This window comes from Lynx rufus, unplaced genomic scaffold (genome assembly GCF_022079265.1).
Source record: "Lynx rufus isolate CCGP_SWC_20201006 ecotype Redwood Valley unplaced genomic scaffold, mLynRuf1.p SCAF_25, whole genome shotgun sequence".
NCBI classification, from domain to species: domain Eukaryota; kingdom Metazoa; phylum Chordata; class Mammalia; order Carnivora; family Felidae; genus Lynx; species Lynx rufus.
Genome location: NW_025814840.1, coordinates 13,386,836 through 13,414,110, shown reverse-complemented (window position 1 = coordinate 13,414,110; position 27,275 = coordinate 13,386,836). Strand labels below are relative to the sequence as shown.

Genomic DNA, 27,275 nt, shown 5'->3' with positions numbered 1-27,275 from the left:
GCTTCTGGCTGAGCCAAGACCAGAAAGACCTCCTGAGGTCTAAACTGGCACTCCTGAGTCTGCTACACCAAAGAGAAACCAAACTTGTCTGTAAAGAAACCACAATATTTTCTGTCTTTTTGTTTTGTTTTTAAGCAGCCAGTAGACAGGTTTGTTTTGGGGTTTTTTTCTAGACACATCAGGAAGCTAAGTAATATGCTCTAGTTTTAAATGGCATCATGTGATAGAAGAGCATAGTATTATAACTTCCGGACAATGCAAAATCACCTACAAAAAAAACAAAAAAAACAAAAAAAACCTTCTCATGAAACACTAGGAAAGTATTACTTGGCCAAGTTTTTCAGTATTCTGAGATGCTTCCTACATGGACAGGCAGCTAAGAGTCAACAGCGCCGATGGCCTGTCCACTCAATGTTGACAGCCTGTGTTAGTTTCACAGGGTGCAACTTACTACTGACTGCAATAAAGCTATTTCTTTAAGACAAAAAAGAACGGCAGTTTATTTTTGTAAAAACTTCGCTAGAAAGAAGAAATATTAAAATCAAATTAACTTCTTTTTATGTTTAAAAAGAAGAAATGGAAAATGGAAAACTCACTGACTTTTTTAACTCCAGAACATGAACTGAAAATGAGCTTTTAAATTAAAATGTCCTCATTATTAGAGGCACTAAATGAAGTAATAAAGGCCCTAAGTCAGGAAGTAAATGACTTGGGTCATTATCTGACGAATAAATTATATTCTTGCTCTAAAGTAGGCCTGGAAAGTATGCCTACAGCCACTCCCAGGCAAAGTGACACTGGCTGGTGCAGCTGAGGGTACAATCCCACGCAAGGGATTATGTCTGTATCTGCTGGAAGCTGTTGAGGGCCATAATAATTACAGAGAATAAGGAAGAACACAATGAGTTCTAGAAAAGTCTTTACATAATCCCTGCTGGCTAGTTATGTGGCCCTTGCCAAGCCACTCTCAACATCAGACCTCGTGTAATCTGTACCAAATAAGACTGTATTAAAAAAATTAAGTAAGACTGCATATCATATAGTTTTTGAGAATCAAATATATGATAAGTACTTTGAAAATTTTTTAAACAAATATTATTATTCTACTTAACACACTCCTTTTGGTATTTATACTGGCACAGTAGCACCTACCTAAATATTTACAGTACTTTTGACTTGCCCAGGAATACTGAAAACTGCATTATGCTTGAGATGAAAGCAATTTAGTTCCTACCAAAATTGGACTGAAGGTGGAAAATGAACAGAAAATATCTCTGCCCTCAGCAAAGTTGAATATAAATTCCCAGAAGTTGCTCTGATTTGGATATAGTTATGGAAGTCATTGCTGTGGACTTTGTTTAAAAGAAAACAAAACAAGCTTCCTGTTTTCTTATGAGATAACTAAAGGTAGTTCATGATGGTTCTACATAACACCACATGAGCTAAACAAAGATATTGCAGTTTTTAGCTTTCTTAATTGAAGACATCTGTTATGTAGTTAGTTGTACAGTATCAGACATTTTTTACTACCAGTAAAAACACTACTCTATTCAACTTGGGTTTTTGACATGAATTATATTTCAAATTAGAGCAAAACAGTAGCTTTCAACTTAGGATCACCACCATGAGATATTGTATATTTGCATATGTTACATGGAGCACCAAATACATCAAATAAGCAAAAAAAAAAAAAAAAGTTATTGTCTCCATAGTTGAAATGTTCACTGTGATAGAGGAAGACTTCTTTATGACTCAGAGACAATGGATGTTACTTAAATTCTCTTAGGAACAGGGTAGGAGAAACATACACATAAATAAAACAATGGCTACCCCCTTGGTACAGGCTGATGCCCACTGTGTAAGCTCAGTTTACAGATGCTATCTGGTAAATCATTTTCTCCTCCACCCAATTACAAAGTAAGGACGCTATAAGAAGACTGGCTATCAGAAGAACTTAAAGTAGCGAGTTTGGATGGGGAAAGACTGTTGGACCAAGCAGAAAACAATAAAAGAAAATTCTGGAATTAGATGAAACAATCTACACACACTTCTAAAACATCTGAACCGCAGTAATTAAACACTATGGTCTCACTATTTTGGATGACAATTGCGTTTTAAGATAATGAATATTCTGTATGGCTTTGGGGGATGCCTTGGAAAATTCTTTAGATACACTTCCTATTGAAGTAATTCCATGGTAACTTATAGTCCTATAAGTATTAGCTAATATCATTTCTCCATTATTTGCCTCTTTCTGTTCTACTTTCTCAGTGCTTTTTGTCTGCTCAGGCATTCCCCCCATTCTGATACTATTCTTGTAGACTTTTTTTCTTTCCTGCACCAGATTTGTTCTCCATTTTTATAAAATGTAGTGACACAATATTATTATTGCTATTATAATTAATAGCCTCGGGAACTAGATCGTGCCTTAAAAACCAATGAATTTATTTCACAGATTCAGAAAACTCTGACCATGGAAGAAAATGGGACTTTGCAAACAATAGGCTTGCAAGAAAAGCACTCGGTAGGGAGTTAGAGAAAAATGGGAAAGGGACAGCCTCTTAAAACATTCTGGTCAATACCAGAATGATTGAGGGCACACCAGGTCCCATTCAGAGAAAGCACAGAGAAGAGTAACAGACCAGCATTAGGAAAAGCCGCATTAGGGGATTTTGGTTAAGGGAGTGCTTTCAAATTCCAAAGCCCATACCAAATGGAAGCTGAGACTGCAGACATAAACATTAACCCAGACCAATCCTTCAAAACTTCATGACGCTCTAAATAGCACTTTAGTTGCTTGATTAATCGTACAAGGGAAAAAAATATCAGCGAATAAACTGATCATTGTATTTTAAAAGTAAGAAATGTTCCTTCCCTTTACATAATCACTCAGAATATCATCCAAGTGTTCCATTTCCTATACAGAGGACTTTCAAAGAACAGGAAGGAGAGACACATAAAGTCACGTGGGAGAAAAAACAAAAACTGGTGCCGGAAAAAACAAAAACAAAAACAACAAAAAAAAAACCCCCACAACACTTCCTATAGACACTAACTTATGTAAGGAAGAGGCCAACTCAACTTTTATTTTAACTAGTGCCAGTTAATTTATTTTTATTTATTTTTTTCTTAGTTTTTCTTTTTTTTTTTAATGTTTATTTATTCTTGAGAGAGACAGAGCATGAGCAGAGGAGAAGCAGAGAGGGAGGGAGACACAGAATCTGAAGCAGGCTCCAGGGTCTGAGCGTCAGCACAGAGCCTGATGCGGGGCTCAAGGTCACTAATCGCAAGACCATGACTTGAGCCCAAGTCAGATGCTTAACCAACGAAGCTACCCAGGTGCCCGGCGTGCCAGTTAATTTAAATAAAGAGGTAATATTAGTGGGTCAAGATTCTGATTCCCTATCAAATACCAAGAATAAAGACTTGAATGAAGAGCATTTAGTTCAGAACTACAAGAAGTTGATGCTGTTTATTCTATGTAAACTTTGACTTTTAATACAGTATATTAAAAAGAGACTCCACGTGTGCTCTAAGTAGCACAGAAGGAATCAAGAGCACATATTTTGATGGGGTCTCTCCACTAGTAGGAAGAACACTACTTAACAGATATCTAGGGTAACAGGTCTTCAGAGAAACCACTTTCTATCATTAAATACCTAGACTTCTCTTCAAGGCTGGTAGGACTGTAGCCATCAGCTACCACATTTAGTAACAATGTAGTTTGAGAACCAGGAGAGAAAGAAGGCAAAGCGCTGGGCCTACGAACAAAATGACTTGCACCTCTGATCCAAACAACAGAGTCCTAAGAGAATGTCAAGAAAACCAATGGTCTGCATTATTGATATAAACTGTGCTGCCTTTAATTAGACGTTACCTTTAGAAATTAGGATCACAAGATAGTAATGGAGCTCTCTGTGACAGAAGGAAATAGAGTTTGGCATGGCACAAAGAAAAGAGGATTACTGAATTCTTCCCTTTAAAAGAAAATACTGAGAAACTAAGAAAAACAAATACTGAAACAAATATTAAAATGTTGAATTAAAAAAATACTGAATTAGAAAATAAAGTCTGTCAGTAATTAGACCATACTTTTTCAATTATCAATAAATCACTGTAATTACTGTATGGAACCTACACAGGTATCTCATCTCGTATTTAACTAGAGTATTAAGGAAAATATTTTCAAAACACACGCATGGCGTACCTGAGGGTATTTCTATTGAGACCATCGAATATTCAACTAATGGAACGAACATGAAAGGAGAGATGCACGAGCAACTCCTTTAACTTCTAAAGGTCTGCTCCCTGCTCTGTACAAAATGATGGAGCTGGACCAGATGACCCCGGAAGCAGAAAGTAAGATGAACCGCCAAGACTGAAAGTACGCTCGGGGACTTATTCGTTTGATAAAGACTTCCTGGGGAGCTACGCACTGGGCATTCGGGAATGGTGTAGTACAGCTTCTTCCCACAAGGAGCTGACAGCGAAACAGAGAACACAACCCTAAGCGGTAATGACAAAAGTACCAATACAAACCTTCGGAAAGAAGCCACACAGGTATTTGAATTTTTAAAATGTGTTGAATTAAAATATTCACACAAAGCTAGAAGGAACCATTCAGAGACCATAACATACTTGCTCTCACCAGAGAAACACAGCTTTCTGATTTTTGTTTGGATGTGTTGGCAAATCATCTAAGAAATCACTTAGCAATAATAAAAATGGAAAAGAACATTAATCAACCAGATGTAAGAAAACCAAAATGGTTACTGTTGCCCACAGCAATTTAGATTTGGGTTCTTCTTAACCCCAACCAAACCACTTTCAAAGAAATATTATCAGTGTGTATTAACATGTACCCCAAAAGACACAACCTTAGAGATTAAAAAAAATAATTACATGCATAATAAAGGTATTTTAAAAATAATTTCACAAGCAAAACCAAACTGCCATAATATTTAAAAGCTCACCATATGAAAGATGTATACAAATTATAAAAAAGAGAAAATCTAAAACCCGACCATTAATTTATGTAAAATATTAAAGTCATCTGTATTTTGTTTTCTGTAATGAATAGACTCATTTAATAACTGCTGAATAATATGCATTTTATATCTTGCCTATCGTTATACAAAAAGGTAATCCATGTCATACAACAAACTCAGGTCTCAAAAACCTTACATCTAAAGTGGAAATTTAGGCAATCTTAGCAAGGAAAGAAAATTTTCCCTCTTAATGGTTAGAGTAAAAAAAATTACAGAAAAAAGTAAGTATGACACTGTAATAGGAAAAAAGACCAAATCATATGAAAAACAGCAATAGTTATTGATCATGAACTTTATAAGCCACTGTATCGATATTTACCTACTTTATGAATTTTCTATAATAATCTGAATTTACACATATATTTTTAATCTGAGAGAATTATAAATCAAAATTTATGAAAGACTCACTGAACACAATTTAATGCTTTCTGTCATGTACTTTAAGATATGACAAAACAAAAATAAAAGCATTATCTTATTGAAAAAATAAAATTCTAAGCATGCTATTAACATTTCATATTTCCACATCATGTAACACTTCATGTTAAATCCACATCAAAGACACAGGAACGGTGTTCATCATAATAAAGAACAGAATGACAATAACTTGAATATTATAGCATAATCATATTTAATATTTGACACAAACAGCCTAAGTGCATGGCATAGAAATTATATCGATTGGTTTTCCTAAAGAGTTTAAGTCTGTAAAATGAAACAAGGTATAGGTCTTTAGGCAGAGGGAATATGTAATGTTAAGAACACATCACAGAATACTCTATCAGGCTTATAGAGATCACTACAAATGGTTAACAACTGTGGCACTTACTGTATTTTGTGGCGCAGATACTGACTTTTAAAAGTACCTTAAAAATTTACTTTATTAACATTTGATCAATTTAGAGGATTAGGATTTATGTACAGTTAGAAAAATATACCAATGTACCTACCAATCTACAAAACCACCAAATGAACAGGTCCACATTTACCTTTTACCTTAAACGTAACTGCCAATCTACAAAAAAATAATGAATGCAACAAGTCCAACTTAGTAAACATTCTAAGTTCAACATACAAAGAAAGAAAGCCCACCTGAGTGCAAAATATCCAAGTTACCAATCTTTTTTCACGAAGGAACTATTTATTTTCACTCGCACTGAGAAACGAGAGTCAACTCAAAAGTCTTATTTTTAAAGTATAAACTATTTTTATGTTCATTTCATTCCCTGCTTTTAAACTTTATTTTAATTTTCTCTGCATGTATGACTGTCTGATACAAATCATTTGCATACTGCATAAGAATTTTTCACGTGAGTGGTTAACACAGCCCTTTGACTGCCACGGTACTTTTTAATTTGAATTTGCTTTACATCATAAACGTAAGTTGAATAAGCTGGGGGACTGTGACAGGGGGTTAGGGAAGTGAGAGTTTGGAAAAGATGACAATGAGGGATCAAGAAATAAAGAATGGGACACAGGAGGAAGAACATGCGAAGGGAATTGGAAGGCCTGGTTAAAAAGACAGGGGTAGGGTGTCTGACTCCCGATCTCGGCTCAGGTCATTATCTCATGGTTCCAGAGTTTGAGCCCCTCAGCAGGCTCTGCGCTGACAGCATGGAGCCTGCTTGGGAGTCCGTCTGTCTGTCTCTCTCTCTCCCTCCCTCCCTCTCTCTCCCTGCCCTTCCCCCATGCACACACACACACACTCTCAAAATAAATAAACTCAAAAACAAAACAAAACAAAAACAAAAATGGAGCAATGTCCCCTCCCAGCCTTCTAAAACAAGTCTGCTGATATTCACTTGTAAACCCCTGTCAAATGATCTTCATTTATAGTTCATTAACTTTCACACTATAGCATAAAGCAGACAATTTCCAAGACGGTTTTGCTTTCCTTTCTATCATTACCAGAATAATTACTTTAAAGCACAGGAATAGAACAACTCTGTACTCTTTTATCAACATTCCTAAGTCCATTGGCATACACAATGAAAGTATGGTAGGGATCAGATGACATGAAAGTAAAAGAAGAAAAAGAAGTAAGGACATAAAATACTCTGAAGGTGGAAGGAATATGAATATGGAAGAAATTAATCTGAAGTGACATAAAAATTCTTAAAGGGACAAAAGAAGACAGAGTAGAAGGAAAGTCACATCAGGAGTATTTCCCATCAGATTCACTTTAGTCTCACTCTCAACCCCATTTCGGCTGCTAATTAGGAGATGGGCTCTTCATATGACAAAAATCATTAAAAAAGGACTATCATACATACTTTTATAAAAATTAAAATGGATTAAAAACTAAAGTATTAGAACTAAAAGTATAGGGGCACCTGAGTAGCTCATTCGGTTAAGCATCTGACTTCAGCTCAGGTCATGATCTCACGCTTCGTGGGTTCCAGCCCCACACGGGGCCCTGTGCTGTCAGCACAGCCTGCTTCGGATCCTGTCCCCCTCTCTCCCTGCCTCCCCCTCCCCCACCGCGCACGCGTGCTCTCTCTCTCAAATCAATAAACGTTAAAAAAAAAAAAAAGAACTAAAAGTATAAAATTCTTAAAAGAAAACACAGGGCAATTTTCACAACACCAGATTTGGTGATGTTTTCTAGGATACACCACCGAAAGCATGGGCAACAAAGAAAAAATGGGTGAATAAGGACTTTTATATATCAAAATTTAAAACTTTTGTATATCAAAAGACAGTATCAAGAGAGTGAAAAGCGAATTCTGTGGGTTCACAGAATGGGAGAAAATATCTGCAAGCCATGTATCTGAGAAAGGATTAATATACAGAACATATGAAGAATTCCTACAACTCAACAATAACAATTCAAAAATGAGCAAAGGGCTTAAACAGACATTTCCCCAAAGACATACAAATAGCCAATAAGTATGCATCACTAGTCATTCTAAACATGCAAATCAAAACCAAACGAGGGGCGCCTGGGTGGCTCAGTCGGTTAAGCGTCCAACTTCGGCTCAGGTCACGATCTCACAGTCTGTGAGTTTGGGCCCCGAGTCGGACTCTGTGCTGACAGCTCAGAACCTGGAGCATATTTCAGATTCTGTGTCTCCCCCTCTCCCTGCCCCTTCCCCGCTCATGCTCTCTCTGTTTCTGAAAAATGAATAAACCTTTCAAAAAAAAAATTGAAAAAAAAAATGAGATACTAAGTTAGCTAATAATAACCATTTTTTTAGCAACAGAAAATAACAAATGTTGGTGATGATTTGGAGAAACCAGAACCCTAATACAATTCTGCTAAGAATGTAACATGGTGTAGCCTCTGTGGAAAACAGCTTGACAGTGCCTCAGGACGTTAAACAAAGAGTTCCCACATATAAAAGCATTGAGAGGCTCCAGTGAGGGAGCCAGGCCACATCTGTCCCAATCCCCCATTTGTGTCTGTATTCTGTAAGTATCATTTTTGTAGACTAGTTCCTTTGATCTGGATTTTAACTCCTGCTGTACTTCTATTTTGTTGCCAGGAGGTCCAATTTAGTTCAAGATTTATTTGCTACTTACAGGCATGTACTTTTCTAGAAGTGGTAAGGGATATTAATGGAATGAATATGGAACTGGGATTACTTTTCACGTTTTAAAAATTAAATGCTCTTTTGTAGTGGGAAGTAATGTGGTCCTGAGGTCCCCACAGTCCTAAGTGGAAGCTATATTCCAGAAGGTCACAATTATTTGGCTCCGAGAAATAATTTAGAAAAATGCAGTTATCAGAAAAGGGATTCAAATTAGGGCTGGAAAAATAGAGATAGAATGTAAACAAGTTAAAATGGGTATCAAAGGATAAAAGGGCACAATTATAAGGAAGAAAACACACAAAGACAAGAAGAGACAAAAGAGGATGACTGAGGAATGGCAGAAAAGGAAAATAAACAAGAAAAACAGTTGCCGCTCTAGCAGCTGGAACACAAGTTAACACTGTCATGGAAGGAGCGATCAGCAGGGTCAGATGCCACTGTTGAGGCAAGCAGCAAGAGGTCAAGAAATAAGGACGGAATTCAGTCAGATGGGGGTCACTGGTGACAGTTTTGGAGGTGTGACGGGGCAAAAGCCTTACTGGAGTGGGCTTACACAAAACGAGAGAAGTCGGCTGCTCAAATAGTCTTGCTGGATAGAAATACAGCAGAGAAATGGCACAGCAGGAAAAGCAGGGGGAAGGTCAAGTGAGCTTTGAGACGGGAGAAATCCCTGCAGGTCTAGACAACAATGAGTTAGAACAGAGCGAGTAGCTGATGACAGAGAGGGGGAAGAAAGGGAGAATTTCTGGGGCCCCGGCTCTGATTTAGGCAACAAGGCACGGCACTCAGAAGACCGGCTTTAGACAGCGGCGCGCCCGATCACCAATGACTACGACCGGGCGCAGAGCGTGGCAAGGGAGGCGGGTAAGAAGGTGGAAGTCTGCAGAAATTCTCTCATCCAGTTTTTCAGTGAGGTTACAAAGCAGGGATGGGGAAGAGATCCTGGGTATCTGAGGAGATAAGAAACAGTATGAAATCGTCTTCAGAGAAAGTGAGAGAGGGGATGGAAGGGGGACACATCTTGGCCACTTAAGGTTCACAGTCACGAATTTAAAGTAAGTCATTTTGCTTTCTCCAGCCAGGGTGAGCCACAGGTGCAGGCCAGGAGAACGAGTGTGAGATTTAATCGGTGTTCTAGTGGTTCTGTCGAGCAAGGATTACAAAGCAACACAAGAGCAACAGAAGAGCGTGGGGGTCAAAAGAAATGAGTCTAAGGGCTGACTGAAGGTAAGTAAGCCAAGGGGAGGGCTGAGGGTATTAGGAGGGAGGGGTGGTGGGATGGATGGGTTGTAAATCCTGGGCGGGGGGGGGGGGGGGGGTAGTTCCTTCATCTGGACAATCAATGCCTTAACAGGAACCATTTCTTTGTATCTCTGTTCAAGCATAGTATTTTGCACAGGATACTGAACTTATATATGCCAAATAAAAGAACAAATGTTTGTTAAAAAGCAGTTGAATGTTAGCACAAAGTAGGTTTGAACCCATTTGTGAAAGCTTTTTACTAGTTGTCCCCCGCCCCCCATCTCTTCAAAGGAGGAGCCAAGAGCGTGAGCAGGGGAGGGGTGGAGAGAGAGGGAGACACAGAATCCGAAGCTGACTCCAGGCTCTGAGCTGTCAGCACAGAGCCTGAAGCAGGGCTCAAACCCACAAATTGTGAGATCATGAGCTGAGCCGAAGTGGGACACTGAACTGACTGAGCCACCCAGGCACCCTGAGAGACAAAATATTTTTTAAACGAAATACATTTTTATTGCCAAGTAATATCTTCAAATATAACTTATCTTATTTTTAGTTTTCTAGAACTTATAAAATGGAGTAGAACTACTAATTTGCTAATTAGAAATTTTACAGCTGAAACTTTAGTGTTGCTTTTCCCTTTCTCTTTTACTTGAGGGTATCCTTTTCATGTAGTTGATGAGCCTTAATATAAAAAAAAAATTCTCTAATCAAATTCCCAACCCCTTGATTATGGAAAGCCAAACTGGAAATGGAGAAAAACAAATCAGCTTCAATACATGATAAAACACTGATGCATTTTAAATTGCAAGCCAAGTTGCCCAGAAAGCTGTAACACACTTGGCTGTGTTTGGGAACGAGGATAAACCCAACACACACACAACAGAGATTGTAGCAGCTGAATTTCAGAGTGTAACTTGATTTTCAAAACTCAATCCCACGTTTATGGCATGAACTTAGAAGCGAGAACAAAGGGGATCAATTAGCTAATGAACTAAAAACTTCCATAAAGCATGAACATCACGCAGAGAAAACAAGCAGAAAGCCTACTATGAAAAATTACTGAAGTACAATTACTACAATATTACTAGTTGTCTTTCTACTTTTATGTATTCTGCCAGTTTTCTAGATTGGATGCTATTTTTAGAAGAGTCAAATACAATTCATAAAGAAGCACTGACTTCCTCCAAGCACATGGCAACCTAGTGAAGTCTACTGTGTTGGACAATAGTTTTATATATGGTCACCACACCCGACAAATTCTGTAGCACTATTATGCCATTTATAAGCCATTATGTGATTTAAGATCCAGAGTTCTGGCTATTTCCAGTAAATCTGATGTAAGCCTGTAAAAATGTGTCTTCTTCTTGTGTTAGTAAAAATAAATTGGCCCAAATACTATTCTTTTGTGTAACAAAAATTAACATTTTTCAAATGTGAAATAGGCGTGCAAATGAAAATTGTATTATTGGAAAGGTTTACACAGCATTTTAGAAAAAAGGTAAAATGCAGAAATTACCAGAAAAATAGCATTTTTTAAACTAAGAAAGATAGTCTCTTATTTTCTTTATGAAAAATTTGTTTACTGGAAAGTGACCTTTCAGATCAAACAAAACTCACACAAATAGCTCCATAAGAAGTTTCCTAAATTGCTATAGTAATGAATGACTGCCACTGAAGATAAAACTATTTTCATGAACCTTCATACATAAATCTTCATGTCTAATTTCACATCTCTTAAGTGTAAATTCAAAGATCAAGCTGAAGATCACTGAAACAACAGGAACACAGTTGCAGAACTGATGAGGATTTGTTGCAGTCCTCATTAGATTAGCTTCAGACATGAAGGAGCAGCAAAAATCATAATTATTGCTTATTCATCAATAAGAGATTCTGGTTATTACTGCAGAGAGAAATAGGACTATTGTTATGCTGACTATGAAAATTAACTGCTAATCTACAGAAGTACAGCTTTCTCTATGCTGCTGGAGTATGAAGAGATTCACTCTACAGGTCTTCGTCAAGTTGGTTACTTTTCTTCTTTTGAAAGTTCAGACCACACAAACGCTTGAGGTGTGAGGAGTAGATGGCATCCTTCTCAGTGACATCAGCTTGTCTTGTTGAACTAGGTCTCGTTTTCTTTTCTGTATTATTAAAAACTTGAAGGTCTCAATTTAAAGTCTTCCCTTACCATCCCCAACCCCTCACCAATTTCAAAGCTAAAATACTGACATTCTCTTTCTGGCCCCTAAAATCCAAGTGTTCCGACGGAAAGAGGACTCTTTCCTTCACTCAGTCTTTTCTTAAACAAACAGAAAGTTGTGTCCTACTTGCAGAATAATTTTATGAATGTCTCAATTCTTATACTTACTAAGCCTCTTTATTTAATGGAACAATAGAAAATAATCAAGCCCTGATAATGGTGCAAGTTCTGTCACGAAATACAAAGCATTTAATAAGGCCACTAGAAAACCTACCTCATTATATAAACTAAGGGCAGAAGGACTGAAAGGAGAGGTAAAAGATGATGTGGCTCTTACATCTCTTGTGGGCATTACTCAGTAATTATTAATTTTTCCTGATTCAATTTTTTCCTTCCTAATTTTAAACTAACGTATTCAACATGTACACTCCAGGCATAAATGGAACTCCCTCGACATTTATATTATGATGATCATTTAGTAAGATCAAAATGATTAAATGTCAAAACTGGGCAAAATATTCTTATAGCAGCTATATCTGAGATCTCCAGTATCTTCCGTTGAACATGATCATTAATAGCCAGCCCTTCAGGTAAGGAAAATCATGCACCACAAAAGCAGCCCAAGAGCCAACGGACAAAAGGATAAATTACACATGGTGTTAAAACTGACTCTTTGGAAAAGCTTACGTTACAGGACAACACTGATTAAAAGTATTCTTAAAATCCCAAACTTGCTGGTTAGAAATAACAAAGAACGAGTCCCCAAACAAAACTTCTAAACATTTCCTTATGACTTAAATTGTTATTTTCTTCCAAGCGTCAGAATGGATCAGAATTGCACTTTTCTCTAAGTAAGAAAGGTAATCAGATTAGACATGCTTCTAGAGCTTCCTATTGCCACAGCAGGACAACACAAAATGGACTTTTAAGAAACAGAGGCTATATAGTTTTTTTAAGAAACAGAAATTGAGATGATGTTTTCTGAACACCTTTCTAAATCACAGAATACAACTGAAATAAAAAGCACGGGAACTGTATTCCTCCTTGAAGATACTAGGCACACCACGAAACCACCATTTCTAACTTCTGTGGTGAATTTTTCAAGGGCAACAACGCTATCACAAGCTGTATTTCAAATAAAGTATCAAAGATTTCAAAACGAATTTATAGTTTTTCTTAAAAGATAATTTAAGTAACCAGATCCTAAAACAGACTTGCCAATTTTGGATAAAATTCAAATACAAAATTTCTCTGGATGAACCAAAGAAAACTTGTATAAGAAGTGAAGTCACTGAACACCACCTAAAACCAAACCTTAGTCTTGCCTTTCATCCCTAGGGTTATCAACAGTCAGAAAGTGCACCCTATTTTAGTTAAGCACACTTGCTTATTGCATTTCCACCATATCGTCTCAAATATACAAATAACTTTCTGAGGCTTCTGAACAAGACTATAATCTAAGAGATGTTAATGAAGAGATAAAGGCCCTCTTAAAATGGCTAATGCATCTTAAGAAATCACGACTTTGAAATCCCTGCCTCCTGTAAGAAAGACACGTGACAACTTCAGATTACAAAGAAGAGGTTACTGTGGCAATGTAGTTGAAAACGCGAGAGAGAAAGAAGCCCGGTAATTAACTCACAGACATGAAGAAGCTCAAAACTCTTTTAACTTTAAAAAAGATTTTTCTACTTAGATAAATTAAAAAAAAAAAAAAGATTTTTCTATCATTTCACCAATAATGTTGCTGTCCCTGTTAATCTTCATGTATAACATAAAAGTCAACTGTATAGATATCAGTTTTCTAGACCCTAAGGGTATCTTCTAAGTATTCAAAACAGTAAGTAGGAAGTCACTAAGCGAGGCATTTACATGCTGAAATCTACAGATTTTTTATATGGTACTATGACCTCAATCAGAATAACTAATAAGTCTGTAATTCGTCAATTAACTTTTAAAATAGAAAATTATTTTAGAAGTGTTTTTAGGTAGTAATCACTAGCTGAAACTCAAGTTACCTCACATTCCATCCGCAGTAATGCACCAAGTAAAGGACCTCTCCACCTTCGACATCAGAATCTTTAATACTAGCTTCATACATTTTTTGATTTTTCCCTCGTCCATACCGCACTTGGACTTTCATGCCTGGTGGATAGCATTCAAACTCCTCGTCCTCATCGTTGTCATCATCCTCTTCATCCTCTTCCTCCTCCTCCTCCTCCTCTTCTGCTTCTTCATCATCTTCATCTTCCTCTTTATTCGTTTCATCTCTTGAAAGGTTTAAAAAATTGCAGTTAATAAAAGACACTTCATAAGCTTTTCAGTTCCAAACCACATAAACTGATAAAAATCGTGGCTGTGATTGCTCCGGGAACGGCAGGTTCCATGTGCATGAAATTCTGGGTTGCAATGTAACATTAAAAACCAAAACTGTATAAGATGACTGTGGTTATAGAGAAATACATTTAGAGGAAATGAAGATTGAAAAATGCATTAAAAGAAATTTTCCAACAGCCGGAAGAAGAGAAGTTGTATAAGAAACTATTAAGGTCAACTTTAACAACTTTTTCATGGTTTATTATGAAAGTGATTTACACAAACGTGTTGACAAAAACACAAATCATTTACACCTCATAGCCATTTCCAGACTAAAAAGTATTTTTTATTCAAGTATTTCCAGCCCCGGGGTGTTGAAAACAAAAACTTTTACTAGCCAACAGCTAGTCTTATTGAGTCCAAAAGGTGCTCCAACCAGAATTTCAAATGTTATGCTAACTGAAATATGATTTTACCTTTCACAGGACTATTTGACTAACTTCACATCAATATCACATCATTTTTTTTCTTTCTATTCTTCTAAACTTTGCTACAATTTCTGTTTCTTTACCGCGTATAAAGTCTTTTACCGACTCTCTCAACTTCGAAGTTCCAATGAAATAAGTATAAGACAGGCCAAGTCCAAGTAACACAAAACTAAAAGGGAAATCATTCTAGAAGCAGCACTGTTGCCCATTTCAGTCTTCTCAGTATTGTGCACTTTTTAAAACTGAGCATTCGCATTCATTTTATATTAGCCACAAATCCATATTAAACAAGTTGGAGAAAATCTTCCAAACACTAGATTTAGTTTTTAAAAGACTTCAATACGAAATTCAACTATATTTAGTCCCAAGATAAATACTATGTATTTACCCTGCACAGCAGATAAAAACTATGTCTATATCTAGTACAATAGTTTTCTCTCAAAAAGACTCCATCACTTTAGAGTTGACAAATAAAGATTATAAAACAGAAACTACATGACAGTTACATAATTAAGCTTTAAAAGTTCATGAATGTAATATTTATATAAAAAGCCTTTTCCACTGATCATTCGTTGCATAATCTTATACGCAACCTTTTTAGCAATAACATACTTTATCACTCCTAATTATGCAATTACGTAAGCAACAGAAACAATCTATAGTAATACGAGCAACACTAAAATGTTTTTATTCTCCTACCTCTTTCCTTCTACATTGTGAGGCAGGAGGGGCGAAGGGAAGCCTAATAGTCTGTGAAATTAAGTGTAAGTTTACAAAAGTAACAAATGCATCAGTTTTCTCTGAAATACATCACAAAGTCTACAGAATCTCAAGAATTATTTCTATTTTTAAAGACTCATTTATATTCAAATGAATAGGTGCTTCAAAATTAAGACCTAAATAAGCCAGCTATAATTGGAGATAAAAAACTAGAACTCTATTATTAAAAATACATGAACATGTCCGTACTGAAAAAATAATTATTAGTAAGGCTAAAATATCTAAGAAATTACCAGAGAGGGTATTTTGGATGATAAACTATTATTAACAACTTTAAATAAATGTTCATATGTATTTAAAAAATTAAAACAGTTAAGACATTTTTTTTGGAAAGAATATTCCTTGTTTAAATCATAAGCTTGTATCTCTGTGTATCAGGGAGAAAAGGAAGTGTATTCTAGTGGCCACAACAAAAGAAGTTGTTTATTATGCGCCAAAGATATTTGTTATGTACCTCAGAATGATCATATCAGAGAAAGGAGAGACACAGAATAAAAAGTCTGAGAGTTTTTAAATGAAAACAACTTCTAAATTGTGTCTTACATTACACAATGCTCTGAGCACAACTGGTTCATGCCAGTAAGAAGCACAATCCTACTTTAGTGCAGCCTGGCAGTCTTTAATTTTATCTGGAGTAATACTCTAATACTCTGTATTAATAAAGCAATCAAAAATTGAAAACAAAAGTTTCACACTGAGTGTAAACCTCAGACACCAACCAAATGAAAAACACTTAAACAGTGTACTAAAGTTTAAAGAAGCAAACAACACGATTGCTATCAGTCAAATAAAATATTCTACTCCTTTCTCTAATAATTCACTGGCAAAATCAAAGGTAAAACGCACTAAATCAGACATAGAATGCCAACAATGATACCTTCTGGAAGTATAAAATGTAATCAGCATATAGATTTGTAAAAATTAAGTTGATGTGGATCTCTCTCTCTCTCTCTCTCTCTCTCTCTCTCTCTCACACACACACACACACACACACGCACATCTTTTAAAGAACTATTATTTTGGGAAACCAAATGTATCAATTATTTTTCATCTGAATTCACAAATATCAAATTTCCCCAGTTTGATGTCACACTCCATACAATGGAACAAATTAAAAAAACAACAACTTTAACTTATTAATACTTTCTATGGGCCAGGCATTGAACAGGTCATTTTACCTAAATTAACTTATTTAATCTCCTTTACCTGGACTATGAAAAAAGGACATGGCAAATTCCTGGCAGTAACTAGTAATTACTTAGAGAAACTTTATATGCTAGAGAAATACTCACATATGATTCTTTATAACTATCAAATTTTCTATTGCACTTATCTAATAAAACTCAGAAATCAATCTTGGACATTCCCAACACACAACACTACCAAATTAGTGCTGTCGGGCTAGGAAAATTTCAGTTTGTAGTATGATACATTAATAAATATATGTAGTAGATTAAAAAGCCATAGAGTTGAAGAATTTTTTAAAACCTACAATATATAGTTTACACCAGAAAATAAATTGAAACACCAACTTGAAAAAATAAGATAATTATTAGTGACAAAGAGAAAACACAGGCTTATCACAATGCCTCCCACACAGCAGATATTCCAGAAATACATGCAAATTTAAAGATCAGATTTTTAGACAAAAAGCTGAATCCTTACTAAGTTTCTTAGGAGTTGAAATAGTCTCCAGCAACAGCAAGGAGTACCTTGAAATATACACGTGCACACAGGACTATAACCAAGTATAATGAAAAAACACTTAGACTATATTCATCTAAACCCAGGTTTCTCCTCCCATGTTTATCTGTATGCTGCAGCCAAAATTTCAGAGGACACTAAAATAATCAAGAGATTTTAGGCAAAAAGCTACATACTTACTAAGTTTCTTAATAGCTGAAATAATCACCAACAGCAGTAAGGAGTACTTGATATAGACATTTGTACACAAAGATATATAACAAGGTATACTAAACAAGTACCTTTCCCTAAATTTGCAAAGCATATTTTGCTTCCCTTCCCTGCCTATGTGCATGCTGTGGCCAAATTTCAGAAACCACTAAAATGATCAAAAACATTTGGTTGTACTTATTTAAACGGACCATTGACGATGGGGATGTGTAGGGTTTTTTTAAATCTCAGCGATGACTAGATGCCAAAGATCATCTACAAAATCCAGGGGTCCACTGGCAGTGCATAAATTACATTGCTGAATAAACAGTTCATCATTCCAAACTGACCAAAATGAGGAATTACTACTGTCACAGAAAACACAATATAACAATCCAGGCCTTGTGAAAGCTAATTATTAGCACTTTTCCATTCTTATTTTTTGCTTAAGAAATTAACACAATTCTTAAAATCTAGAGCCAACATACCATCTAGAAAACATTACATACAGAAAGCCATCTTCCCAAATTTCTATTATCTGGTTATTCAGCAGAGCTTAATGTAGTAAGAAGTATTTTTCTAGCTCAAAATTTCATAAATTTCCATGATGAGAGCAAGAAGAATGGATCAAAAACATGATCTTTTGCTACAAATTTGCATTAGTAGGGTCTCTGAAGGAGGCAAATGGTACTTACATACTAAATGCAAACCACTCAATTACACTATATTTTGTCAAATTTAGGTTCAAACACGCACACACACAAAGGGCAAATTACAAGAATTCATTCAGCCAAAAAATGCATCTTAACCAAAAACAAATTTCTTACCCAGATTTTGCTTTTTCTTCTTCAGCTTCTACCTTTATGCTGAGGGACTCATCTACCCCAGTTGTCTCCTCATCTTTGTCCTCCAGATTCTCATTTTCTTCTGTTTTTTTCATGTTAACTTCTTTTTCCTGATCGGACTGTGTAGGTATAGATTCTAATAAATTCTTTTTACTTCCCTAGAAAAAAATCAGAGGAACTAAACCAACAAAAGTAAAAACTGTCAACCTAATTCCATGATCTAATTGTTAGCAAAAGGCGGTACCAACCAATACTAATATTGAGAAACGCGTTAGCTATTTTAAGATACTCCTGCCATTCCTAACACACTAAGGCAAAAACAGCGAACAACTATTTTAAATACAAAAATAGCACTTAACGAGGAAAATGCTCAAAAAAGTAAGTATAACATTTTATAATAAGTTAACCATGAAAATGTTACAGACAATGTAGACAATGTACCAAAGAAGGCACAGCACTATGAACAGTATCTGATTTACCAGAGAGGGTTTAATATTTTCTTTTCTTTCAGTATCATCATCAGTAGGCTTTTCTTCTTTTGGTATTATATTCTCCTCCTCTTCAATCTTTATTTCTTTGATTTCTGGTTCATTTTCTTCCTTAACTTTGATTTCTTTTACATTTTCACACTCCTTACATGGCTTGTTAACAACCTTCTCTGGCAATGCCATTTGAAATTCAATATTGGCCGACCTACAGTACTCCTCAAAACCATATAAATATCTGGAAACGTGAAGAGAAATTACATTTGGGAAAACATTTCAAATTATTACTACAGAGTGGTGGTTTTTAAAAGGTGTTTATTTCTTTTAAGTTCTCAAATATTGAGCCATATTAATATTCTAATTTATTCTAGTTCAGTTCTTCCCATTCTCTTTAACCCAAATAGAAACATTTTTCAAAAAAAACCAAAGTCACAAAAAAACTATGCCAAAAGTAAAAAAACAGTATCTTAAATAAAGTAACTGTAACAACAATAGCTATTAAAAGTATTAGTAAAGCATCAACTTTTTGAGCATTTTTTTTATTTTGGAGAGAGAGAGAGAGAGAGAGAGAGAGAGATGAATCCCAAGCAGGCTCTGCGCTGTCCAGCACAGAGCCCAACGTGGGGCTCGACCTCATGAATCATGAGATCCTGACCTGAGTCAAAGTCAAGAGTCAGTTGCTCAGCTGACTGAGCCACCCAGACACCCCATGAGCACTTCTGATATGCCAAGCACTAGTCCTCTTAGTTCATGTGAAATCTCATTTAATCATCAGAATAATCTTACGAGGCAAGCACTAGTATCCCATTTTACAAATGAGGAAACTGAAGCTTAAGAGAACAAATAAATGGTCCAAGGGGCACAAAAGCTAATAACTGGCAGGACCAGGATTCAATCCTGGACTTTTTAACACTTTATTTTTTTTTAATGTTTGTTTATTTATTTACTTAGAGTGAGAGAGAGGGAGAGAGACAGACAGAGGCAGAGAGAGGGAGACACAGAATCCGAAGCAGGCTCCAGGCTCTGAGCTGTCAGCACAGAGCCCAACACGGGGCTCAAACTCATGAACCTCGAGATCATGACCTGAGCTGAGATCAGACGCTAAACCGACTGAGCCACCCAGGTGCCCCTTTAACACTTTAAAAAGAGGTTTTTAGTCTCTACACAGTACTTTCCAAATTTTCTTGGCCACAAAAACTTTCTTTACAGAATATCTCATAGATCTAGTATTCACAGAAAATACTGCAGAACATGCTATTATAAAGTGATTAGTAAAAATTTCTGATTTCTTAGAAAAAATAATTAGCCTCCTGTTTTCTAGATAAAATATTGAATGTCGGTATATCAAGTACAATGACTTACTTTTTATAAGCACATTTAACGTTGTATCCTGCAGCTGAATTTAAGACAGGGATTCCAAGATCCTGGTAGACTTGTTTCCAAACAGCTCCGCTTTCAATCTAGCAAAGTAAAATGAAAACTCCCCAATTAAAAGGTGGGAATATAATAAAATTTTGACTAATGTAGCATATGGAAATATATGTTTCTATGTACTGGTTCTAGTCTCAAAGGAATGAAAAATAGCTTAATAAATTCTAAATAAAAAATTTAGTTTACAACAATCTTTTAAAGTAAGTTTTAGTATTCTAACAAATCTCAGAAAATTACAAATGTTGAGCTATTAGGCCATTTGATTTTTAAATTAAACCTGGCATAGTAAATAAGAGAATATTCAGGTTTCTAAATGAAAATTTGTAATGAAGAGACACACCAAAATTTTTAAGTAATGTATTAGTTCCCATAAAACCTATAAATTTAATAAATCAAAGTAGTTCTAAGGATCTTAGTAAAGCATTTTCTTCTACAGAATACTCCCCCTGCCCGAATAATCTTAATTGGATGGACACCACATATCATGGCAACCTTAAGATAATTTCTTCAGTTCAACAAAGATTTTTCTGCATGTTTCTATACATCAATATGTGTGTGTGTGTGTGTGTGTGTGCGTGCATCACACACCATGGAAGAGATTAAGGAATATTAAAAGAGATCCCTACTCTCAAGGACCTTACAGTGTAGTGGAAAAGAGACACAGGAAGAACTTCTACCAATATAGTTGTGCTGTGACTCACACATACACAGGTGGTTTATGAAAGTTTGACAAACTTAACAGTAAATCGGGAAGCTCATTTGAAAAGCTCTTTAATTAAATTTAAATTTGGTTGAGGAAGCTAGCTGTTTCTGTTTCTAACTTGTGCCTTACATCTTCTTCTCCTTCTACTATTAGGTTTTTATTAGACAATTTTAGGTAATTTTTAAAAAAGAAAACACGTTGCATGAAAAACATGTTTCACTTTTGACTGTAATACTTACATTATCAAATCCTCCAAGCTTGTGTACAAGTCTGAATAACTTAAAGAGGTTCAAATTTCGATAGCCAAGTACGGGCCGTTTGTTAATAGGTGTGCCTATTAAAGAAAACACAAAATTTACTATAACCATGCTGCATTTGTTATTTAAAATTTTTTTTTCAACGTTTATTTATTTTTTGGGGGACAGAGAGAGACAGAGCATGAACGGGGGAGGGGCAGAGAGAGAGGGAGACACAGAATCGGAAACAGTGCATTTGTTATTTAAAACTACAAAAGATTCAGATATTACCACTGAATATATACAGTGCAAAGTATATGTATAAGAGAAAAAAAAAATCCCTTGTTAATCAAAAACATGTCTACCACTTAAGCCCATTTCCTTTTTAAAAATTTCTCATACCAGATTTTTGAAACCTTGTATGATTTCACTCCATTTTCATTTCCTTGATGAACAAAGAATAACAAATAAACCAAAATAAAATATCAACAAAACAAAAAATTTTTAAAGTTTTTAAAATTTATTTTGAAAAAGCAGGCTCACGAGCGGGGGAGGGGCAGAGAGGGAGGGAGCAAGAGAATCCCAAGCAGGTTCCACACTGTCGGCACAGAGCCCAACGTGGGGCCAGATCTCACCAACTGTGAGATCACGACCTGAGCCAAAATCAAGAATCGGACACTCAACCAATGGAGCCACCCAGGCACCCCTTCACTTTTTTATTTGCCTTATACAAAAGCCTAAGAAATCACCTACCTTCTTAGGCCAACCCTCATTCATACAAAAAAATAATACAGAAAGCATGGACATTTTATATCAAACAATAAAGATACCTACATTATGGCAGCCACTATCACTTACGAGAGCAAAAGACAGCCAACTTCTACTTATCAACAGTACAAATGAGGATTTAAAAAAATATTAATCCCCCCCAGATAACTCCCAAAGTACAGTGGCACTTCCAAATATTATTCATTCATTTTGTCCTTCTCCTCAAGCTAGAAAGCTTTCTGCCTCTCCCTACTCCCTTTCTGGCATCTTCCCAGGAAAGGAGACACTATACTCTGAACAGCAGATTACCAAGAGAGTGACAAAGCCACAGTTACCAGAGGACGAGGTCACTACCAAAAACGAAAGGTCAACATCCATACCTCTTTCCCTCGATTCCTGTATTTCTTTAACGACACCAGGTAGATTCAAAAGACTAAGCCAAGGCTCACCCTGAGACTCTGCCACCTTTCTCTATGTCTGACTCTCTCTGGATGGTTTAATTCTCTGCTTCGTTCTGTGTGGTTGGGTCACAAGAAGACTTGGGAGTATGGTGTCTCTCTGGCTCTCTCACTCACATGCACACATACACAAACACACACAAACATACACATCCAAGGTATATCCAACAGTGATTCTAGAGAGGAAGGCTTTTTACTAGAGGAATCTATGTAGGTACAAACAAAATGGTACTATGATTACCATTCAGCTACTGCTCCCTAGTCGTAAGAGTTCTTTGGGAACCCATGGATGGAGGGCAGATAGGCAGAACAGAATGCAGGCCATATGGGTCCATGGCCATAATATCCATCAAAATACTGTCAAATTCCTCCTCCCGTGTACTATATGCCAAGTACTATGCCAGGTGCTGGTGACGCTGGCAGGCAGTAAGGCAGCCATGATTATTAGTGACATGAAGCTTAATGAACAGAATTCTTTATGGTTTTTTTATTCATGGTTATTGTTGTACAGGTAGCACATTTAAAAATAAAACTCACCTCTATCCTCCATAAATTTGTACAACTGCTGAAGAAAGTTCTCCCTTTCTTCTGGAAATGGTTCTATTTCTTCCTAATTTTAGTCACAGGAGAATAGAATGTTATTTTCCTCAATTAAACATCATAATAATACAAGATTTCCTACTAAAAGCAAAGACTGACATTTACTAAAATATTTCAAAGACATTTTACCAAGTAAAAATTATTTCTTAACACTAAGATGTTCAAAACCAGGCAAGTCTAGACACTTTATGCTTTCCAAAGGAATATGCCTTAAAAGGTATCTCAACAGCGATAATCCCAAATGTAAATTCTCATATAAGAAGTACGAAATAAGACTAGCAAGATGGTTCATGAACTTTTCCCATATCAGAGATCTATCTACTCTTTAAGTCAGGGCCACAGGCTCAAGAAGACCTACTCTCACTTATATTAAATTGGGTCAGGGTTTCACATCACAACAGACTAACTTGTTGCTCCTCCAGAACTATACACGTGTGGGTCCCATTAGCTGTAACTCCAAGTATCCTTCATGATATACAGCCCCACTGTGCAGCACTTCAAGCTAACAAAATCAGTAAAGTGGGGAACAAACTTGATCTACAATACCTGAAGATTCAGACTTAGGGAAATCTTCAAGTAATAAAATAGTTCCCCGATTTATCAATTACAAGGGAGGGACTAGCTTCTTGCTGCTGTGGCCAGGGGCTGTGGCAGTAGGGAGCTGGTCCTGAAGCGACCTGCAAGGAGCAGGGTAGTAGGTGAGATGGAGGAACTCGTCGATTCAGTGACTATCATCCATTCAACAAACCATTTAGCGAGCACCAGCGAGCGTAGGCACTGTGCTAGGTGCTGACTCGGATAAAAGAAAAGTGAGCGATGGAGCCTGCCGTTAGAGAACACGATCGGGAGTAACTGTGAAGAAAGTGATTCCAAACGTACACCCAGGACCTGCAGCTACTCTGGCTGAAACCAGTGTATTTCTGACAGTAACCCTCCACACCATACTTTTCAACTGACAGTCTAAATAAACCTAAATATATCATTTTACTTTAAAAATCATGTGTCTAATGCCATTGTTTTGACGTCTGCCCCTTTAAAAGCTAGCAGAGCAAAGGAAGGCAAAGTAAAAACAAGAAACAAAAATCCATGTTGATAAACTATTAAGTTTGCCAGTTGAGCAGAGAAGAATAAATGACAATTATTAATTTCTTTATGTAAAAATCTACACTTCTCAGTTTAAACATGGTCCACAGAAGGTGGGTTTTAGTAAGGCAGTCAGATACAAATCTAAGGAAACCTATTTTCTAGATATGATCTTAAATGTCCCCTGATACAATATTTGGCTTTCATAAACTGCCAAACTTATTCCTGTCCCAAAAATTTAGTGAAGTTTGTATTTAACGTAAAAGAAAATGATTAACTGGAAACCCGATTTGCTTTCACCAAAACATTTCTAAAACGCAAATCTAAGCAATAAAAATTTTAGTAACTAACATTTATTGATCATCATATATTTACAAGTTATACATTATGAGACACTCTGAGTAGGAGCACAGGGAACACCAAACCCCTGAGGAGCTTACAGGGGAGAAAACTGACAATAAGTGCGCGTGCGTGTGTGTAAATGATAAAAACATGCACAAGGAAAGGTAGTAATTAAGCAAGTGGAGCGATTAACTTTCCTGAGGTGAGGGAGGTGATGCTGCACAGGTTTCCCTTTACAGAGGGATCGTGTTAGTAGGGTTTTGAAACTGAACGGGAGTTTGCCGGGCTAACTGGGGGAGGAAAGGCAAGAGCACTGTAGGCAGAGGTACTGGTATGTGTACAGGCTGGGAAGAGGCAAGGTATGTAATTTAGTATCGCCACAGCATCAAGTTCAAAATGGCAAGGTACACCAAGAGAAGTGGTAAAAAGGCAGGACTGGATTGTAAAAGAAGTTCTGTAAGTGAAGCTTGACTTTTAAGGTGCTAAGAAGCTACTGGGAAAGTTTGAAGCAAAGGACTGCTTGTTCATTTTAGCATTTTAAACAAAAAGCGGGAGGGGGAGAAGACTGAAGCTGAGAAACTTTTACACTACACATTGTCATCACAGATCACTAGGTAATTAAACATAAACTCCGAAACAATCCTATTTCATGAATAGTTGTTTATTACAATTAAATGGCAGAATTTCAGAACTTACCGAAAATATTACATATTGAGATTAACTTACTTAGTTTCCTGAAAACATTCACTCCAATTCACTTCAAGGTCAAATATACAGCCTTCACTACCTACACCATTCACCAGTAACTTTTATGAAATCGTTCAACAAACCACTGAAGAGTACAGTGGTACAATGTCACTAGTAATACCATGGACAGCTTTTGTTGGTACTTATCACTGCTAGATCTAAAGTACCAGTTACAATAAAATCTAAAACTTCACCTACTTGATCCATACAAATTCACAGATGACTTATTTATGATCTAATTAGAACTAGCCACTCATCTGTGTTAGACGTAATTATTTAAGTTTTTCTGAATCAAAGAGGTATTAAAGGTATTAATCCTTTTTTGCTGACTATTCTTCTAATACTAGATGGAAGATGTATTTCATACTTCTCTAGGTATTTCAGTAAAATATGCAGATGAAAACACTGTACCAGGTGACAGTGGTCCACAGGATGATGAAAAAGCACATGAAAGTAGAGCTTTGCTACTTTAGGTGTGTATTTCCCTTATTATCTGATAAACCAAAAAAAGCACATCATCATTAAGAAACATTTTTGAGATTACTGAAATAACTGTATTTAGTATTTTCAATTTCACAAGACTATATTTCTATTTTAAGTAAGCAAGCAAACTACCTGGTTATGGCGGACATCACAACACAGTTTTATTATGAAATATCTCTAATACTAAAAATACTTAAGTGATTGACGACTTCATGCCAAATCCTAACTCACAAAGGAAACTGAAGTGTTATTTCTAATTTTAGGAGACATCAACCATTTTTAATTACCTCTTCTTCACTGCTATTATCTTCCTTTTCTTTTTCATCATCTTCCTCCTCTTCTTCTTCCTCTGCTTCACTGCTAGAACTATCTTCTTTCAGTTCAGTCTTCCAGTTAGCAGGAATCGTTCTACTTTTGTGAAATTCAAGTGCCTGATCAAAGGCTGGAAAGAGGACCATAAACTATGTGAACTGGAGAAATTAAGACAACTGATTTGTCTAATAGTAGTAAAGAAGATTAAAAAAAAAAAAAAAGTAAAACTACTGTGCTAACACCACTGACATCTGTGAAGTGTCTGCTATGTGCCAGGCACTGCGCACTGTAGTAACTCATTTCAAACCCAACCATCCGAAGCATCAGGCACCCATTTTATAGACGGCGAACTGCTGCTACTGAAGGGGACTTAGGTTCAAACAAAGAACAGTTTTCTTCTTTTACACAAAAACTAAACATGCCTAGTAAAAACAACTTTAAGACTGGTACATTTCTGATCATTTGTCCAACAAATGACTATGAATCAGCATCATATATCAAGCACAAAGCCGCTGTAATGAACACACGTTATAGCTAAAGATAGACTATAAATACGCATTAGCTTCATTTCTAGTTAAACCTGAATTAAAATTAAAGTAATAATCAGCTTAAACTAAAATTAGCTAGACACAGTTATTTTCAGTTTATAATACATGGAAATAAACTCTAAACCACAAATTCTTGGTGATTTTTAACCAGTCTACATAGCATACTATTAGATTTGATGAACATGGGTGAAAGGAAAATAAAGTTATTTACAAAGCTAAAAACCAAGCAAAAAATGCAATTATGATATATTCCTCAATAAAATATGACTATTGTTACACTATGAGACATGCCAAATCAAAACTACTTTTGACTTCTGTTTCTACCATCCTTAGGAAGTAATATTTTATTTACTAGGCAAAAGCAAGGCTATAGTAATTAGCTGGTAATATAGTTCTTTGCCACTTTTAGATTACTGCCTCTGATTATAAGCTAAGAAAGAAAAAGAAACCCTATAGTAACAAAAGACACCTAGGTTTACAAAAGTATAATTCACACAGAACCAACTATAACTTCAAAGACAGGATTATAAAAAATATTATTTTTTATTTTATTTATTTATTTATTTTAATGTTCATTGATTTTTGAGAGAAAGAGAGAGAGAGAGAGAGGGAGAGAGAGAAGGAGAGAGAGAGAGAGAGAGAGAGAGAGAGAGAGAGAGAGAGTGTGTGTGTGTGTGTGTGTGTGTGTGTGTGTGTGTGTGTGTGTGAGGGGGAGGCACAGAATCCAAAGCAGGCTC

At 36.1% G+C, this 27,275-nt stretch overlaps 1 protein-coding gene across 7 annotated transcripts in view; it reads right to left on the bottom strand.

Annotated features, from left to right (window-relative positions):
- ARID4B (AT-rich interaction domain 4B) overlaps positions 1 to 27,275 on the bottom strand; it is a 156,901-nt gene that overhangs the window by 29,570 nt on the left and 100,056 nt on the right. For 4 of the 7 annotated variants that reach the window (XR_006963703.1, XM_047088580.1, XM_047088582.1 and 1 more), the window contains exons 11-17: positions 25,966 to 26,120; positions 22,961 to 23,033; positions 21,201 to 21,295; positions 20,190 to 20,287; positions 18,822 to 19,065; positions 18,325 to 18,500; positions 14,039 to 14,290 (exon numbers count right to left, since the gene is read on the bottom strand). Coding sequence is in view for 6 of the 7 variants with exons in the window: in XM_047088580.1 (XP_046944536.1) it covers positions 14,039 to 14,290; positions 18,325 to 18,500; positions 18,822 to 19,065; positions 20,190 to 20,287; positions 21,201 to 21,295; positions 22,961 to 23,033; positions 25,966 to 26,120 (1,093 nt within the window). In the remaining variant the exon portion in view is untranslated. The remainder of the gene's footprint in view (positions 1 to 14,038; positions 14,291 to 18,324; positions 18,501 to 18,821; positions 19,066 to 20,189; positions 20,288 to 21,200; positions 21,296 to 22,960; positions 23,034 to 25,965; positions 26,121 to 27,275) is intronic. The other 3 variants (XM_047088585.1, XM_047088586.1, XM_047088584.1) reach the window with 2 other exon arrangements.